General features: G+C 36.6%; 1 protein-coding gene across 3 annotated transcripts in view; it reads right to left on the reverse strand.

Annotated features, from left to right (window-relative positions):
* Window positions 1–19,762, reverse strand: part of Nep2 (M13 family metallopeptidase neprilysin 2) — a 38,262-nt gene extending 18,500 nt beyond the window's left edge. For 2 of the 3 annotated variants that reach the window (XM_089598329.1, XM_089598328.1), the window contains exon 1: window positions 19,467–19,762. In XM_089598329.1, the coding sequence (XP_089454455.1) occupies window positions 19,467–19,669 (203 nt within the window). In that variant the 5' untranslated portion in view covers window positions 19,670–19,762. Of the gene's footprint in view, window positions 1–5,667; window positions 6,016–19,466 lie in introns of those variants that run through there. The other variant, XM_089598330.1, reaches the window with a different exon arrangement.
* Window positions 19,763–20,148: the final 386 nt, after the last annotated feature.

The following is a 20,148-nucleotide window of genomic DNA, read 5'->3' on the forward strand; positions in this document are numbered from 1 at the left end:
GCGGAATCTCCTTTTTTTGATTTTCAATTCAAGATAAATTTAGATTCTGCACTTATATATGAAGCAATCGCTGTTGATTTTTGGTATTTTTATTGGTAAAGACAGTGCTACGTTTGTAAAAAAAAAAAAAAAAAAAGAAAAATTTTTATGAACATGAAATCCCAACGTGCCCAGAGACTATTGACACCGATCGCCGTATCGAGCGGGGGGGGCGAAAAAGAGTACGCGATCACCGAATACAGCACCCGTAAAGAGTCCATACAAACACGGCCCTTGCCCTTTTCTCTGGCGCGGTACCGTTACGTGTCCATATTTTTCCTTTGTAGCGGTAAAAGAGTCGCTTCGTATGGTACATACACGGGCACGTATATGCGTTGTCGGGCAATCGAAGGCAACGTTTTTGGTCGCGTCCCGCCGGCTGTTGATTTATTGCGCCGAAACGCCGACATACGATGACCTGCGTGTGCCGTTGACCTACATTTTTTTTTTCGCGTGTTTCTTTGGAAGCCCCTTTCCTTGCACGTCCAAGGGTACGACAAAGAAGGTTGTTGGGTGACACTGGTTGGGCTCCGACTATTTTTTTTTTTTTTTTCGGACACAATGGAGAAGTTCAATGATTCCTTATACAAAACAGGTGAGCTGGCAACGAAGGGTAAATATTTTCGAATCTCAAATACGTTGATTTTTTCGATTTGGTCAATCTTAATTTTGGCAGCATCAGCTCCTCTTCGAATACCACAGAATGACAATAGAACAATGTTATTTATTTAATACTTAAAAACTTAGCAATCCAAGTTACTTATGATAGATGATTTGTTACGTTAGGTAACACTGTAATTCTGACTCTACTTTTTCAACAATATTTCTTTTTTTTCTGTTTACACAAATCGTCCAATAGTTAGACATTGAAAATTTTATCGAGTTTTTTCTCATTAGTGACATCTGTTGAAATTATCAAGTTTTTATATTTCAAACAAATTTGTTTTTCCGTTAGCTTATGCAACCTTTGAATTGTTTTTAACGTCAACTTTGGTGTATTTTTCTTTAATAAGGCTGATGGTTTGACATAACAGGTATTTTTTCGGCCACGTAGCCAACTGTGTCTGTCTGCCAGTTCTAACTTTATTCCGATTATCCAACATAAGTGATTCCCTTACACTCCTAATCAGATAGTAATTATCAATATCGGCTGGTATGCGATTTCGAGAATGCTTTAAAAAAAGAAAAGAAAAGAAAGCAGAACAATCGAACACCTTGACGAATGGCTATAATAAGGACTGTACGTTGCAGCAACATGTCATGTGCTCGTCTTCACTTTAATCAGCGGCTGTTCACATATTTACATTTACGGACCCTCAGCCGTTTACGTTGATCGTTTGTGAAATGGCACGTCTCGAACGAATCTGATGTAATCAATCGGGAAAGGGTATTGTTTGGTTGATAGTCTTGGCGTTCAAAATCAACACAGTACCATAATGTTATCTTATTCGAAAACATAACGACCGAAAGAGTACCTTTGAGTCAAGAATCCCAATGCGACCGGAAAATCGTTTTAACTGTTACGACTTTATTGTATCTCTCGTCTCGGCAATCAATACTGTATGGCGCGGTTAGGCTCCGATTGTGACTGTCTTGTGTACAGGGCAGTGAATTTCCATGATTGATTTGAAATTTATGTACTTGAGTGTGTCCAACGGAGGACGCAACTTTCAACTTTTGAGCAAGTCTGCTTTTCTTTTTGTCGCTTATAGCTTGGCTGTCGATACTGTAATGTTGTCACGCGATTGTTTGTTTTGCAGGAATTGGTTGTAATTTCAGCTCGGCAGGTATTACGAAATATAATGTTCTCCAGCAAATAACAATTTTTTTTTCGAAACGCGAGAGCCGTGTGTATATTGTGTATTCTTTTACTTACTACAAAAGAAAATATAGCCAATTTTACGTTGTCCGTTTTTTGAAGTACTAAAAAAAACTGTGTCCATAATGAGGTTACGCAAGGTAGTTTTACGCTGCTAGTTCTGTTGCGTCTTTTTCGTACGTTTAAAAAAAAAAAAAAAAAAAAAAAAAAAAAAAAAAAAAAAAAAAAAACCTACAAAAGTTACACGTTAAACATGGGCTTTTCGAGAATAAAGTGTGAAGTATAATGTATTTGTTTACTGGTCAGTTGAAACAAAAATCAAAAAATTAGGAGACGAGAGATGTGGCTCATGTCAACGAGGTGAGTAATTTTCAACGACTACTTGGAAAATAAATTACAGTTGAACATGTTTTTTTGACGCCATTTGTAAAAGATAAATATTTTTGTACTAGCACTTGATTTTAAACCAAATTTAATCCATGCGACCCCAAAAATCAGCGATTGTTAGCACACCATGTAGTAATTAATTTTTTTTTTTTTTATGTAAAAAACTCTGCACCAATATTTTTTCTGTGAGTGTAATCAATACGCGTACGAAAATCCATTGTGGCTCGTAATGTTAAGATCGCGCTGAGATTTCCTCAGTTGGTACACAAAACCGTTCAACCAAAACCCCATTCACCGCATAAATAACCTGCCACAACGAGAAGATGAGACACCAAGTGGCACACAAGCCCGGCTTGGATCACCAGCTCGAAATCTTCTTCGTACCCGGACGCAATCGAAAAGAAAAGACCGCGAAAGTCGAAGGTGGTCCAGTGTTTTGCAGGAAGAAGCTCAGGGTTTCCGATAAAATTATTTCCTTCGAATAACTTATTTCCTTATTTTTTTTTTAACTAGAATTAACTTTGTTACTCAACAAACGCCTTGTCTCAATGAAATTTGAGTAGTCTCGAAATTATGCAATGTCCCCTCGCTGCTTTGTCGAGTGGCCCAAACGGAGATGTACGTTCGAGTGCACTTTCAAAACTCTCCATTGGACCCGCGTCAAAACAACCTCCGCTCGCGTACGGCGCTCCTTTCGAAATATTCCCCGAACCAAGACGCGTCCGGTCAACGGACGCACGTGCGTCTTTCGCTCCTCCATCATCGAGCAAGCAGAAAGAGGCTGTTTGTCGTTCCTCCCTTTTTCCTTGTTCGCTATGAAATCCAAGACAATTGAAAAACCCCCTTCGCTGTACAATGGTGCTATTATTGGGGATTTTGCATCGAAATTCGAGAAAAAAAATTGCGCAACCCTTGTACGACTGAATGCCACTTACAAACAACTTTCCCGAGTGCATTGTTCCGTACACGTGTAACGTGAAATATAAATAAAGACAGAAATGTTTTATATATGATCGCTCGAACAATAGATACGCGCCTTAATACATACTTGTACACGTTGCATCGGCAGTTTATTTATGTTACACTACACTTTTCTCACTTAAATTAACCCCCCTCAAAAAAAAAAAAAAATAAATAAATAAATAAATAAATAAATAAAGGTAGAAAAATTGGACGCCAATGCAGATTGAATCCAAGTAAGTGGGGTTTATTCGTTTGGGTGTTGTTTCCGTACGTCTATTTATCGGTGTTTTCCGATGGTCGAGTGAACGAATCGAGTTTATTGTGGGCAATGATGCGTAAACAATCATAGTACAGCCAAGGAAGCGTAAAAAATTTTTTTTCATGCGAATTAAGTACTTGAAGATTGAAACAGGCTTGAGATGAAAACCGCGTAATTTTAAAGTCTCGTCTGTTTTTACCGCAGATGTACACATCTCGCGTGTAAGAACGACAGTCCGAAAAAAAAACTCTTAACTGTTTGTACTCGTATAAATTCATCTGTCATTTTAAGAGTTGGTACATTACTTTACGAAGCTAAGATCTTGAAGTGTTAGTTGTAGCATCTAAAATTATCAAAGTGTTTGAAGAAAGGATCCGAATAATAGATAGCAAGAAAATTAACTTTTCTTACTCTTGACATGATAGAAAATGCAGGAAAGTTATTTTGTTCGGCTGTATAGTAAAATTGAACAACGAATTAGAAAAATATTTTCAAATGTAAATCAAACCGAATAACAGTACAATTAAATCACACAAAGCGCGTCGAACATTAATTAACTAGTTATTTAATAAAAAAAAATCTTGTTGCTTCGCATACGAATTTGACACAAAATAATTCAACTAATTCAGCATCGGCCAATTAATTATCAATGGAAGTTACGAAGTATTTTCGCAAATTAGGCACTTATGAACAATTATAATTAGAATAAAATAATTATTGGCAATTGTATACTTTTAAATTGAATTTGATTGGAAATTTAAACTTTTTTAGCAAAAGATACCAACCCAAACCGGTATGAGTAATATTATTTCTAATGACGTTTGAAAATTTCCTTCATATTTTCAGTTTGGAAAATCGAGTTTTTCAAGTAATTTATGATAAAAATACACAATCGTAGGGACAATATATTTCCCATCGCAAAAGCTACTTTTTCTGCGCAACTATAAAATTTAAAATTCATTCGATAAAGTTCAGTATCCAGGGATACATTGATAATAACTGTCCAACACCACGTGAGTGGGGTTAGTGATAACTGTTCCTGAAACTGTCTCTAAAACACCATTGGGTCAACACACGTGTACGTATATATGCAAATTCCCCGGTTTTCCCGTGTTATCACCATCCATCCGATCACTACGTGTTTTATTATTTTCGGAAGATCAAAGCGGTTCATAACGTTTCGAGCGAACGGCCTCGGTTTGATGAATTTTCGAACAGCCATTTTCGAAAAACAGGTTGTTTTTGCCGGTGCCTCCACATTATGCTTCGAACCTGTACATTGATTTATTGGGTTTGGGCTGAATCGCTTGGATTGTTACACGCGGGGACGTGTACCTGCGCTCGAAAGTGTGCCGTCGTCGTAACTGTAAACGCTTGTAAAACGATCGCGCGTCTTTAATTCATTTTCGAATAAATCAATTTTGTGTACTCCATTGGTATACGCGTACGCCGATCGTGAATAATGTGGTGTGTTCATTCGACATTAAATAAAAATAAAAACTTTACAAAAGTATGCGAGGATATAAATTAACAGGCTTTGGTTGGATACGGTAAATTTTAATCTAACGATAGTCAGACACGAACATCTTTCAACGCGCTGCGTCTATGTTAGGTGCTTTCTATGACTAAATCGATAAAGCGATCGCATAAGTATGTAGATTTTACGAGGTAGATTAGAATTGGAAGAAGAAAAATGCCTTCATCTGAAATAAATAGGAGAGTGCTTGTAAAGTCAAGAAATCCCATCCCAATTCAATCGGATTCACCGGGAATTTGAATTTTCAACAACACATATTCAACGCTTGGCGCTTAAAAGTATCATCAAATGGCACCAATATAGATGTGAAAAATATTGTTTGACCAAACTTTAATCCTGTACGTATAATTTTTACTTCGAGGGACAAAAACTCGACACTTTGACAACTATTTATGCAATTCTAGAATCAAAGGCCCGATCGAAGCGTCATTACTTTCCAGTGTTGTCCGACGCTGAATATACAATTATGTGGAGCACGTGATACATTTCAACGCCACGAACCAAAAGACCTTACATTTACAAATGGGAGCCGATTTTTCTCTCCGATTAATAGACTTCTTACCGATGTATCGGTTGTCCCTCACACATTATAAAAAAAAAAAAAAAAAAAAAAAAAATAGAAAAGAAATCGTGTCCAGCGTGCAATGAAAGTGCAATACTAACTTGATGACCGTCTGCTTCATGCTGTTGGTCATGTTGCCGGTCGCAAAAAGGTAAGCCTCGTCAAGTATCTGGCACACACTCGAAACAGTTCACCTCCCTCGTTTTGCCTTATTTACCAAATCCACTGTGTTACAGTTACCACCCACCACAACAATACCACCAAGTGTGATGTCTCACTCTTTAGATCAAACTCGCGGTGGGTTGACCGGTAGAGTAATCGGTGGCAGGAAAGGAGGGGGGGGGAGCGGGGAAAAAAGCCTTCGGGAGTCAGCAGCGCGGAAATTCGTTGAGGGGGTGCACGCGAAAACCCAACGAGGAAAGTGTGCGCCGGCGCCCGAATCGGCTCGAGTGCTGCTGCCGGACTGGAGGAAAGCTACGCGGCTCCTCGCATTTAAACAGCCTCTCCCTCTCGCGATCGCGCTCCGCTCGCTCTTCTGTATCCCCCATCGCCGCCGCGCCCGTGTGCGATGGATTTCACGTGTGTGGAGCACACGCCTCCCTCTCTTCTTTTGTTTGCACCGTCTTTCTCTCCGATATGCGCTCTTTCGCGTGTTTTGCCCTTAGCCACGGGGGGTTTCTCACTTTGGTGGATTTTTTTTTTTTTTTTTTTTTTATTGCAACGGAATAGTGTTCGATTGGCGCGCTGGACGCTTGTGGTTCATTCGAGTAAGAGACACGTGGATGCCGCACAAAAAATGAAAACCAAGTTCACTGGATGTAGACCGTCCAATGTGAAGGCACAGACGGTGAGCGATCGGTCATTGCGTTTCTTTTTTTTTTCTTTTTTTTTTTTTTTTTTTAGGTTCCGAGTACTATAATATGTCATTGTACCGTTTTTTGATTTTGACGGGCGGAATCGACACGTGCGCAAGAAAAGGAAGAAAAAAAGGTGTCGGGTATAACAGGTATATACTCGGGCTTTGGCATTTCTCGACGGCCGTGACGAGAGTTCTTTGGCTTGACCCGCGTAAAAAAAAAAAAAAAAAAAAAAAAATACAGACTCCGAGATAACTTCAGAGATTTGAGACGTTACCAAGTAGTTTTTGCCTTTAATTCACGATAAACTGACTTCTAGGATTTTTTTTCTTTCTTATTGAAATGAGTTTAACATCACGTGTCATACGAAAAAGATAATCATTTTGAAGCATATTCCAGAGATGTAACTCGAAAGACTCGTTCATTTTTATAATTATTTTATAGTAAGTTAAGTTTGCGTAGTGTGTCGTGCCATAGTAACAGTGTGCACTTCCTCGGAGATATTGTACGCAAATGTCGACTATCGTATTTTTTTTCAAATGTCAATACGAGTCGTAAGGAATGTGTTGTTGATGGTTTTCTAATGATAAATAACAATCATTCAGTATGTTATAAGGATTGTTGTGATCCACCCGGTCATTGCGCATCTCAAATAACCTTTTCATTACTATTTGCTCCATCAGTTATGCTGCGCCAATACTCGTACAAAGCATCAAGCCATATAGGTTACAGTAAAATGGTATCTCAATCTAAAAATTGTGTGCTCTAATTGTACTTAATAAAATAAGATATAGATAATGTCCAAGCAACAAACACAACAAACGTAAATTGTTACCATTGTGAATTTCAAAACTTTTTTGGCCAAATATACAAAAAAAATTTTTGACTACTTAGTGAGCTAATTTTTTTTTTTTTAATGAGTATTGAGTGCTGAGGAAAAACCTCAATATTAGCCTCAGTTATTCCTAGTTATGGTCATGTAGTAAATACACATAGGATGATTAAAAGTAACCAATTGAGGAAAGAAAGCTCCTTATAAAATTTAATTTTTGTATAAAAAAAAAATTAGGTTACGCAAATGAAATGATATATTTAATAATACTTTGAGCAAAACCATATAGTACCCGCACCACGTGCATCACGTATAAACACGAGAAATCAAAATTAATGCAATCACTCGAGTCGATAAACCACAAGGAAACACGCTACTCCGGACTCGCCCCTCGACAATATCCCAAAGGCTCAATCAGTTTTCTCCTGCTGTGGTAAACCCATTTGAATTCGTACCGCCCACGAAACACGTGTCCTTTACTCCTGCGCTTGGGGGAAAGGGGAGATCCTTCAAGTCGAGGTTTTGGGAGACTCCCGAGCTCCAGCTTTCTCTCTGCCATTTACTCAATTACGCAGTATGATGTGTTAGTTTTCAAACTGCTTTTTCTCTCCCAGACACTTTCCATTTCTAAAATATATATAGGGATGGAGGACGATGTACTGACAACGATTTTCTGGTGCAAATGAAAAAAAAAAAAAAAAAATTCATGTATGTTTACGACTTGCCATGATATTTCGTCACGATTTGAATAATATTTTTATCGAGTTTGTTTACATCCTGAGGTGTTTATATCGTGACGCTGTGTCAGTAAAATATTTTTACTCGAATGACAGGTTGGCATTAAAAGCTTTTTGTGCAATGGAGTAACAGAAAATTTTATTTGGTGATTAATTTTCGTGACAAAAAAATTACAACCATAAGTTTGCGAGTAGTCATTGATTAATACATTGTCGATTGTGTAAGAAAAACAAAAAGATACTAAATGGAATGTCATCAGCTTTACGATTTATCATAACTTACGTTTGTCTTTTTATCAAAATAGTAACCTGTTTAAGCTTATCATCGTTGTTCTTATTAATTAGTGTAAGTTTTACAATTATACAGTTAATTTATTTAAAAAAAAAAAATCACAGTTTTTAATGACGTTATTGATTTAAAAAGAATGGCTTTAATAGTATTTAAAAAAATAAATTAATTAATTAAAAAAAAAAAGAGTCTGTAAAACCTACAGGACTTTGATAGCCTGATCGATGGCGTTTGCGCCAACTTTTACCTACTTGGTAGCGTTCCTCCATGCGGGTCATAAAAGTTTCTGCAGTGTAAGATATAAGTACTTATGTGAAAAAGAGTCAGTGAAATCAAGCTTGAACTTCATATTTGAAACGGTACAAAAAATACTGGAGTTTTAGTGGTGTCATCGCAAAACATAACTGAAGACATCTAAATTGTGTTTAATTTGGAATTATAATTTTGTTTAATTCTAAAAAAATCACTTTTTACTTCTCCTCTACGCGTACATCATCAAAGCGCACTCGAATGAAAGAAACCCAGGTGAACAATTCATCGAAATTCCATCAATTTTCCGTACTACAGCAATTACCCGTTTGCGAAACGTACTCGAAAACACAATCGAAACGCACAAACGAAGTCAATCGAGCGATCCTCGATTATTTTTCCCCATCGACAGTCACAATATCAAATACCAATGCTCTGGCCATGTTATTTATTTGCGTCTCGATCGTCGCGCAGTGGCCACTCGATCCCGTCACATGACAGATGCGAGTTTCACGCGCGTCCACACAACAAGAGATTTTACGACTCGCGAGGACCTCGGCATTGAACTTGTCGTGGGTAATAAAAAAAAAAAAAAAAAAAAAAAAAAACCATGTGGATACGGCGTGCAGCGATCGATTTTATGTTACTTGGATCGCAAACTCCGCTCGAGATTGCATTTTCAGAGAAAGTAAATTAGACCCGTAGCTGCCGATCTTCGCGATCGCGAACCGAAAATAGAAAGTTCTCTCGTCGAGGCACGGATCGGACGAATTTCAATATCGACAACCGCTGGTATGACGAGATTATTATTTACGCGCTGGTGCAGTCAGAGCGAAATGTCAAAGAGATCTATCGGAAAAACATTGGATGGCACTCAATTGGATACGCGTGAAGTAACAATTGACTCTATTCCTGCACGCTACGCAGCATGAGACTCGAGAATCCGCTTGGAGGAAGCCAAATGATTTTTTCTGCCTTCATAAATAACTTGGTAGCTTTTAGTACGATCTTCGAGTTGTACGAATGGGTGTAAATACACATTGTCTTCAACTAACTGGAAATAACCATACTTTACGCGATACAAGTAACGAAAATAATGTATATTTTAAAAATTCTTTTAAATACGCTTTTATTTGTAAAGTAAAAAGTAGAAGATAATTTTTTAATTTTTGTATTCTGTAATTTTTAAATATGCATAGTGGTTTTAACTTCTTGACAGTAATCACTCAGTTTATTTGACTTTTAAACCGAAGGAGTTCATCGGTTGCAAAACGAAATAGAAACGGATAACTTTGGTGTCTTACCTTAATCGTCTGTTTCTACTGTGAAAAAATTAAAGCGACCTTACTCGATCTGTATGCTTAAAATTTATAATTTTCAAATTGCAAGAACTGAGTAAACAAAAACAAAGGAAGTTCAGTTTGGTACGTTCACATTAATTTGTCATTAATTACCACTCATTAGTTTTTATATTATTGTAATTTTTAAACGTACATTTTGTTTTTAATTTTTTGCAACTAAAATCAAATTACTCAGTTTGTTTGACTTTTAACCCAAAGGAGTTCATCGTTTACAAAACGAAGTAGAAATGAATGATTTTGATGTCTTACCTTAATCGTCTGTTTCTACTGTGAAAAAATTAAAGCGACCTTACTTGATATGCATCCTTAAAATTTAAAATTTTTCAAATTGCAAGAACTGAGTAAATAAAAACAAAGGAAATTCAGTTTGATTCGGTCACATTAATTTGGATTGTTGTTCATAATAAATATTTTGGTAAGAAAACGTTTTCCAGCTAATCTAAAAGTATCTTTAAAACCCCTGACATGCAAGCAGGCAGACAGTGCTGTTCGAATAAAAGCGTAAAAAAGGACATATTTACAAATTAGAAGTAATAGAAAAAAATGCAAAAAACCAATTAAGTGGTGTGAATAATGACTCGTTATTTCTCTCTGTTATTTCCACATTTAAGAGTAATGAAAGACATTGCCTTTTTCAAGTTATTACAGCATGCAATTCGCGTGTTAGAAAAATTCCTGCCACATCACAAGATAGTCATCACCGCGCGAAAGAGGCGTGTAAGCGCACAACTGCTCGCGATGACTATCAGACCATTATACCTCTATACGTACATATGCGCAAGCACCGAGGGACATCGCGCACGCATTTAATTAAGCAAAAAGAAAAATCCTCTCCACAAGCATCAATCTCGTGAATATTTCAATCAAGTGGGAAAGGAAAAAAAAAAAACTTTATTTCAATCACAGATAAACGCGCGAGCAGGGAAGTGTACGGCGGAGCGTCATTTCATCGCGGCATAAGCACGTGGGCCTGCGAAGGCCCTAAATTAAGGGGAGGTAATTGCGTTCCGGTGCTGTCCGTCTCTTTAGCGCGTGAACGTGCGGTCTTCGTTTATGAAAATCTTTATTTCCAAGAGAAGGAAACGAGCCGGTTGAGAAATGCGGAAAGAGAAAGATGGAATTAAAAATAAAAAAAACACATTTCTCTTCCTGCGTTTGGTTATCCTTTTTTTTTTAGCGACTCCTACGCCCAGTGTTTTCTTGTTTTTTCATAAAAGTGTGGGGTGGAGAAATTGATCGAGTCTTATTTTCTCTCTTTTTGAATTGCGAGTTTAAAGAATTTTAAATAACTATTAAATGTTTAAAATACTGTGAAATAATGTATTAAAATTTCTGCAAATAATTTTTTTTTAGTAAACAATCGCGTAATGCCTATTGTTAAAAAGTAAAGTTTGTTATAAAATACTTGAAAATAGCATAATACGTTGAATTATAATAACATCTCCCATATAATAATAAAGTTCATAATTACATTCAACCAGAAGTTTTAGTCAACAAAATTTTTTTTTGTAAATAATATTTTGATGTATATTATTAAAAAAATAAAGTTTAACATAAAATATATCTGACAAATGTTTAAAACTTTTTCTGCCTAATTTTACCTCTCAAAAAAATCATACACTATTGCTGTAGAAAATTTTTTTTTTTTAATAGCATTATCTAAGTAATAGTTGAAAAAAAAATTTCAGTTGAAAAAATAAGAATTTTCATATGTAGAAAAAAAATTATTTTTGTCTGTACACCAGCAATACGATGATCAGTTACGATTTTCGCCTAATACTCCACTGTCGATCGACAAACGAAACGATGAATGTGCGCCAACAGAGAGAGAGCTGATTTAAAAATAAGAAAATAAAACGTATTGTTATCCCTATTGTTATGTACCACGTAATTATAAATAATCTAGCTCCGTACGTACATTATGTTCTCCGTGTGTGAAATTAGCTCCTTTTATAGTTGCACACAAAACGAAGAATCACAAATTGTTTGCGTGAAATTGCGCAGACGCACAATATATAATTGCACATATTACGCGCGACCGTAAATACAAAAGACTATGATTGACTCTCTCGCGAGTGCGTTGATATACTTTACGCATGTGTATGCGAGTGTACTAGATCTCTATACGAAGGACTCGCCGCTCTTGGCTTTTGCTTACCTTCTAGTTTTTCACCTACGTTTGGGATGTGGATGCGTTAGTTTGTATTGATTATAAGTAGTGAAAGTACATCATTTGGTAGATAAGATTGTAAAACTTTGACGATTCACCAGTCATTGTACATGACACGTTATTATTTTAGGTAACGAGATAATATTTAATCCTAATAGGATGTGTCCAAGAACTGCTCCGATTTAGGTAAAAATATTGGGAATAAAATATCTTGTGGTCGTTACAACTATGTTGTAATAATATTGTCTATGAAAAAAAAAAAAAAAAAATTACTCCTTCATCGAACAATAAAACACACGGTCGGCCTTGAATTGGCTCAAATGCAGCAACAGTCACGAAGAAGGCCACGTTTATTTCTTACGCGCCACACGATACCCGCTAATGTAAATATTGCAGAACTGTGGTGACAACTCCATTAAAAAAAGGGTATGACAAAAAAAAAAAAAAAAAAGTGTTTGTTCGTCGACGCGCGAAGGCTCGTCGAGCGTAAAATCGGCCGGTGTTGATCCTCCGAGTGGCGAGGATACAGAGAAGTTCGCTGAACTTGAGGCACGAGTGCTGGAAGTGTGTCAACCGGTATGGCATAATATGAGAGCGAGGATCGATGACGACGGAAAAGGAGGCGTTCCTCTTTTCCATCCCAGATAGGAGGCAGGGGATAAACTGTACTGTATATATTTTCCCACGGAAGATTCCAAAATTTGAGAAAGGATGACGATACCTCGTTAATACGGTGATTTAAATAGGCAAGTCAATGTATTCGTCCATTGTTCGAAAGAAAAAGTGTGCCAGAGTCTCTTGTGTCAATTAAGAAAATAGTCAATGCCAGTATACAAAGCATGTATGTATGTATGTACATAAAACGAAAAGCAGTGACGATCGGTGGCCGAAAACTAGTTCTCCTTGGTCCTTTCGGGAGAGTTGGCTCGGTAATATTCAAAAGTGGGGCTGAACTAGTTCGGGGTGTCTATTTTTTGTTCCCGGCATCTACAATACAAGCAGGGCAGCCGATAACACGGGCAACCGTCCAGTCCTTTGTATCACTTGCTGACCGATCGGCAAATGTAACGTGCACTCTCGAACGTTGACTCGACAGAGTTTGCTCTTTTTTTTTGGACTGTGTCCGAATTTTTTTTCCACCCTCCAACCGAGCGGACGTGCAGAGGGTTATATTATTTTGTTCTTGCGTTTCTTCTTTTTTGCACGAGAATCAAACGGACCGATAATCAACGAGTTGACGATCTCGTGTTCTATATTTTACAAAAATACATCAAAAACTATACGTTTCATCAGCTAATCTAAGCATATAAATTTAATAGGCCCTAATGTGGCACATGAAAAATTTCATCTATTGTCTCTCGAGTGCTCATTTTATGGTTTTCTCTTGCAACAAAAGCATGTCCGTGGTAAACGATCGCTTGGAATTTCTCAACATGCACTTTGAAAGTAAAAAAATGATCGTACATCAAATTAGTCCTTACCTTGGGCGTAGGAAGCAATAAACAAGTAGTCCTTGCCTCTTCCGTACAGGAAAATAAACGGGTATCACAAAGCTGCACAGACTTTCAATCGGAAGAAAAAACAACAACTCGATTGAATGACAACCCGAAACAGCCAGTGTAAAAAATAAAATTACAATCATCATGTATGCTGCCCGTATACAGCCGATTTGAATTGCAAACGCGTAGTTTAATAACACAAATACTCTTCGAGCTTTTTCAAGCTAATTTGTTGTTCTGAGATTTTCTCTCGAGCGCATGTGTAATGCAAATCGAAAAGCAGGTCAGCGGTATAGGTGTACGCATAACAAAAGCCCGAGCACTGGTACATACAAGTATAAATATATATAAACGTCTCAAGTTCATTAGCACACCTCAACCGGTTTTGGGTACGAAATGTATATTACTCTCGATGGCATGGATGCTCAAGAAGATTTAACCGAGTAACGGTAACGAGCTGATTTTCTTTTTTTTTATCTCGAGATGGCAGTTGGTGGAAATTAAATTTTGTATCCTGTCGAGTGGTTTGGCTACAGAAAGACGCAGAATCATAATTGAAGGTCTTTAAAATAATTCTTAGATGGACAAGGCAATGAACTTCAGTACCAGACAAAGAAAAGAGACAGTTGGATGAAACTTTGGAGTACACGTTTTTTTTTGTTTCAATCGCACATGAATTTGAAGTTTAAAATTTTCAAAAATCTTCAAAAGTTTTTCGCAGAGCGACCTCAAGTGCCAAGACAGTGTAAAATAATTTTATTTCATTTTTTTAATTACCCTTTGTATTTATGACTTCAAAAATAATTTTAAAAAAATCGACTACTTGGCGAGATCAATCATTCGCCCCGCAAGGTAAAATGAGAGAGAAAGAGAGATGGAGTTATACACTTCCTCTCGAAATAAATTAAAGAACCACGACGCCGGTAAGTAGGTGTACACTTGGAGAACGATTTTAATGGTCCCAATTTTTTCCTATACCGATTAACGGATAAACCGGCCCCTCGATAAATCAACGAAAGTGACTTTACAGTCTCTCCTGTGCTCTTGAGACGGTGTGTATATGTATATACCAAATGGGTAAACTATTTGCGCGTCAGCTACCAGCTCAAACTTTATCGCGAGCAATATAATACCTATATTGAGTTTATACCGTTAAACTAAACCCGTAAGGACTTTATTTATCTCGTCCCTGGCACTTTTTCGATTCTCGCCTGAGCACACTAGGATCTTTGAATCTTGTAAAGAAAGGGTTGGGTGTACATGTATATAGTTACGTGGAGGATAGGATGGGTGTATCTGTGCACGAGGGATTTGTTTAGTGATTTATTGAGGTCGGTTAGTTTATTTTGTACGGCGTGAGGATTCTTTTTTTTATTGAGCTGTTAATTATCGGCAAGACACGAGTGGCATAAGAAAAGTTTTGCTCGTCAATTTGTATAGCCGCTATTGTTTTCTCGACTTTTTATTGCTTTCCCGTGTGTCTTGGATAACCAACTAAAATATAGCAACAGTTGTGATTTAATTAGCAAATATAAGGAGAGATTTTTTTTCCGTTGCCTCACCTAATGATGAAGTATCACGTACGATTTAAAAAAAAAGTGTTTTATTTTTTCTCTTGACTGGAGTTGCAGTAGGGTTTTGCAGGGCCCCTTTTGAACACGAGACAGTAGGACAGGTAAGTGATTTTTTTTTTTTTTTATTGATAATGCGTATAAAATATTTTGTAATTCTTAGTAAAAAATAATAAATATTTACAAGGAATGCACTGGAATGATTGTTAAAAAACGATAAATTTGACGAAAACGACAAAGAGCCATTATCCATTGGATTTCTTACTATTTTTACTAAATGTTATAAATGTATGATAGAATATTTTTTATAAGATCCCAAGGTAGGTATGAAAGACACACACTCACCTTTTCTTTATCGAATACAAATTTGTTGTTAAGTGGTCAAAACAGACGGTGATGGGATCTCTATTCTATTAAAAAAACATCTATTGTCCACCTAGTTTCAATTATTACTTTGATAGACATTGTGATAAACTGAATAAATGGAAAACTTTTTCATATTTTTTTGGCTCCACTAAAAATAGTTTTAAATTGTTTCAAAAGAATTTTCACATATATGTAACGCAAACTCATGTATACATATGAAATGAAAAAAAACGTCAAAATCTGCTTTCCTGTCATTATGGTATCAAGACTAAAAATAATCATTTAATGTTTATGATTATATTGTTATTTTATGGATTAGACAAAACTATAAATTTTAGAAAAGAGAGAAATATGTACAAATTAGAAAACCATTTTAGAAAAAAAATTTACAAAAAAAAATATAAATACAATATTGACAGTGACAGTGATTATAGTATTTAACACTGCTATAACGTGAGATTGATAAATTGTTGATAATTTAATCAATATAAAATATTTTATATTTAATGACGCTGATACTGGTATGGATTTTTTTTTCATTTCAAATTAATCACAGTATAATGATACTAGAAAATTATTTAATTCGCAAACCGATTTATTATTTCTTATAATAATCGTTAGTTTTTAATTTTCATTAGTAACTATTAATTAAAAGTAGAAAAAAATTGAAAAATTCAATTTGAATCGATACTGCAACAGTTTAAATTAGTAAAAAATAATTTAAATTTTGTCTCTTAGTGTCATTGGTCTCTTATTACTAATTATATCTCTAATGTTGAAGAGCAACAAAACCCATTATTTTAGTGTATCTGCGCCTTCTAATTTACTGTAATAATAATTTCATTTATCACTCCATTCCACCGAAATTTTCAGTTAATTTTTTTTTATCAAAACCGGAATAAAAAATCGAAAAATTCTAGTATTCGAACTGATATGACGGCAGTTTCAATGAAAGAATAAAAAATAATTTAAATTTTGACACCTAGTGTCGCATCTCCAACACCGTAGACTATAACAAAACGCATTATCTCAGCGTATACCTTTAACTTTTCATCACCATCACGCTTTAGTTACCATTTAAATAATGCCCCATCGCTTTTGTTTTACCAATGCACATAAACGCATGTCCATCCGCACCACGCACACCATTGCCATCTCATCCAACACCATGACTCTTCCATCGTCCAAACCCATCCTGCTAATTTTCCAGCCCAAAATTTGCAAACTGAGTGGAAGTGAGCAACAAATGTAACTCTATTCGCTAGCCTGTATAAGTCCCATATTTATAATATGCTCACACGATCAAGTGCACTTTCGAGTCTCGGACCAGCTTTCGACACCGGCCGCGAGAAACTCAACCAGCCAAATGGAGCCCTCTCTCTTTCCCTCGTCTATACACCGGGCCCCGATCGGTTGTCGTCCACGAACCGAATCAGCTGCAGTGGTTTTCGATTCACTTTCAGTGCGGACCTTTTTTTTCCAAGCTTTCGCTTTGGCTCCCCTTTGATTGGCTCCTGCTTTACTTATGCAGAATACAATGCCAGCGTACAGGTATCCATCGGGTGATTGGCGGAAGTGATATAATCGGACACGCCGAGCGGTTTGAGCAAACGACCGTACAATAGTATTGTTTTTTTTTCTTCTTTCATCTGAATTCCGTAGTTGGTTGATAACACGGGCATGTCGATACAATATATATGCTCGGAGAAGAAAGTTACGGGGTAGGAAAAAAAAAAGAAAGGCAGTGTCCACTGCGCAAATGAAATGTACGTCTTCTAACGAGTCAGCGGCTTCTCGGCTTGTTGGCTGTGGTCGATCGCGTCTCCTATTCTCTCTTTCTCGTCATCTCCACGAGTCATCGTCTTTAACATTTCTATTCTAATTAAAAAAACAAAACAAAAAATGCACCAATCACTCGATGTCCGTAGGAAACTCCAGAGTGCGATGATGACAGGTTGGATTGAAAAAAAAGGATAAAACCTAACGAGTTGGAAACGGCTTGGGGGACGCTTTCTAAAAGCTGTTGTAGCGAGCAAACGAGGCAAGACTCTGTGCATAAAAAAAAGGAAACTGTCTCGTCAAACGTATGAAAAAAAAAAAAAAAAAAAAGAAAAAAGTTTCGATAGTATTAATACTCGTTAGGTGTGTACGTGTGGGTGAAAGTGGTTCGAGCTGGCGTGCGTTTTGATTTTTTATTCCTCCTTGCGGCGCGGCCTTTTTTCGTGTGTATTTAAATGGGTTGGTTGAATTTTTACACGTGGGGGGCAAATCGTATCACATTAGTGTTGATATGTATATACTTGACAACTATATTTACTGAATGCGAGAGTTTTTAAAACAAAAGATTAGCTCGAGAAAGCTACACATGTTTCGTAAAATATCAAATACGTACACTGTGAATTCATTTGTCATTTATGAACAATTAGATTTACATGGTGCTCCAATCAGTAATAATAGTTTTTTATTGTCTAAAAAATTGTTTAACCGCACCTATTTCTGACGCATTTTTGGGGTATATTTATAATATATACATATTATGTTTGTGTGCGCGTGTAGGGCTTGTTTTTTATGAAATTTTTTTGTCTCAAAATGACATTTAGTACATGAATTTTACGCAACAATTGAATATAACTTACGAATTTGTATAAATACAATAAACAAGAGACAGCTATTAATTGATTCTTTTTTTTACTTAGACGTCACGACTTGATCCCAATAGTGGTGTCTCAGACGAACACAGCAAACAATCATTACAAAACATCTTTCAGTGCAAATTTATAATTTATTTTAAAAAGCCTTTGTTAGCGTGGAAACAATTCTTTTGGAAAGTAAGAGTTGACTTGAAATTATATTTAAAAAAAAAAAAAAAATACTTTTAACGAACTTTACAATATTTAGAGTTTTGCCAAAGAGTCAATCGTAAACCAAGGAGTCGCTTGCAATGAATAAAACGTGAATTTTTATTACAGCTGAACATTCAACCACTTCTAATTAGATTGCGAAGCGCAAAACGCATCTGTCATTGATATGTAGAATATGTATTTCAATTTGAAAGTGTTAAAACGGCCATTCGCTACGAAAACGATGAAACTTTAACGCCCAAATTGAAACACATCAATTCGATTTTATCGAAAAACAATACCCTCGAGAAATTCTCGAAACGTACACATGTACACAATAGCAATCCACACCAAACGATTTTTCCCGAGAAGTTATTCGCAGAAAATTTCCAGGAAAAACATATAAACAAAAGCACAAAATCGAGGACTTGAATGCACTCCAGAGAGAGAGAGAGAGAGAGAGAGAGAGAGTATAAGTATCTATACGGGCGCTAGGTGATGTACCTATGTATACAAATCGCACTCTTGCTCCTTCTCTTTATTTTATTTTATTTTTTTTTTTCACCACGGAAAACGGAAATGCGCCGCGTACCGTTATTGGCCTCGAGGGCCACGTTTGCGCGTAAGGTATAAATTTTTATTTGTGCACTTATACAGAAAGAGAAAAAAAAGGTACCCTTGCTCGTGTAATACATACCTGTACGTGTGGAAAAGGGGGTATTGTTGTATAGGTAAATTTTTTGTATTAGTCGAAACATTTTTATCATTAATTTTTCTTGAATACGCAGAAACAGTATATACACTTATCGGTATCCGCACACAAGCTTTTTCTATTATCGATGCGACGACTTACATTTTCACTGATATTCGATACCGCAGAATTGCCTTTATTGATACTAAATGACGTAAGGATAGTGATTTGAAAATATACATCTATAGATTGCTGGAAATAGCAAACGCATCAACGGACAAAAACGATTTTCCTAACGATCCCATGGAACCATCGGATTTTTTTTTTTTTTTTGTTGAATTGGAAAACCCAAAGGGTCGTTACACTATGGAACCCCCAGGGATCGGCAACGAAAAGGCACGAAAAGGTTATAAAATGAATAAGCAAAAACAAACTCACTCCTCGGGTGGGTTGACGTTAATGGTCGTGGGTCTATAGACCTGGGTGAAGGGGCTCTTCTCCCTGCGCACCCGTCCGCTGTTGATCGCGTCGTCGTTCTTGTTGTTCCGGGCCTCCATCTGCGCCGTTCTTATCGCAAACTTCCTCCTCGGGAACTCCTGCAGAGGTTGCAACTCTTCTTTTTTCGAATCACCGGTGGCCATTTTGCAAAACAAACGAACCGCTCGAATTTTTCTAAACGTAACGCACACCCGGTCATACGGATGGAGCGACGAAACGCTCGTTGTACAAGCGTATAGTTGGCTGGTATCGTTATTCGGAAATTATTTCAAGCTAACGTTATCACGCCTATCATAGGCCTAAAGGGGAGGGGGGAAATAGTAGGGGCTCATACACCAGGTATTATTATGTAGGTGGGGCAGTATTGGTCATTGGGAGAATCATTATTTTTGTATACATTCTTTATCGTTGTACTTTATCGATAATACATTTCTAGAAGCCCGTTGCACGCGACAGTCAATTATATTCACATTAATGTGACATACCACATTTGGTACATACCAAAATCGGTATCGGATGAACGTACATGTATACGTTACAATTTCAATTTTACCATTAGGTGCCCGAGCTGGAAAAAATTTATTGTTATTTTTAATTAATATGAAGCTCGCATGAAAATACT

Source organism: Copidosoma floridanum, unplaced genomic scaffold (genome assembly GCF_036245765.1).
Source record: "Copidosoma floridanum isolate Cflo_tuat_1 unplaced genomic scaffold, Cflo_Japanese_pri ptg000006l, whole genome shotgun sequence".
Lineage (NCBI taxonomy): Eukaryota > Metazoa > Arthropoda > Insecta > Hymenoptera > Encyrtidae > Copidosoma > Copidosoma floridanum.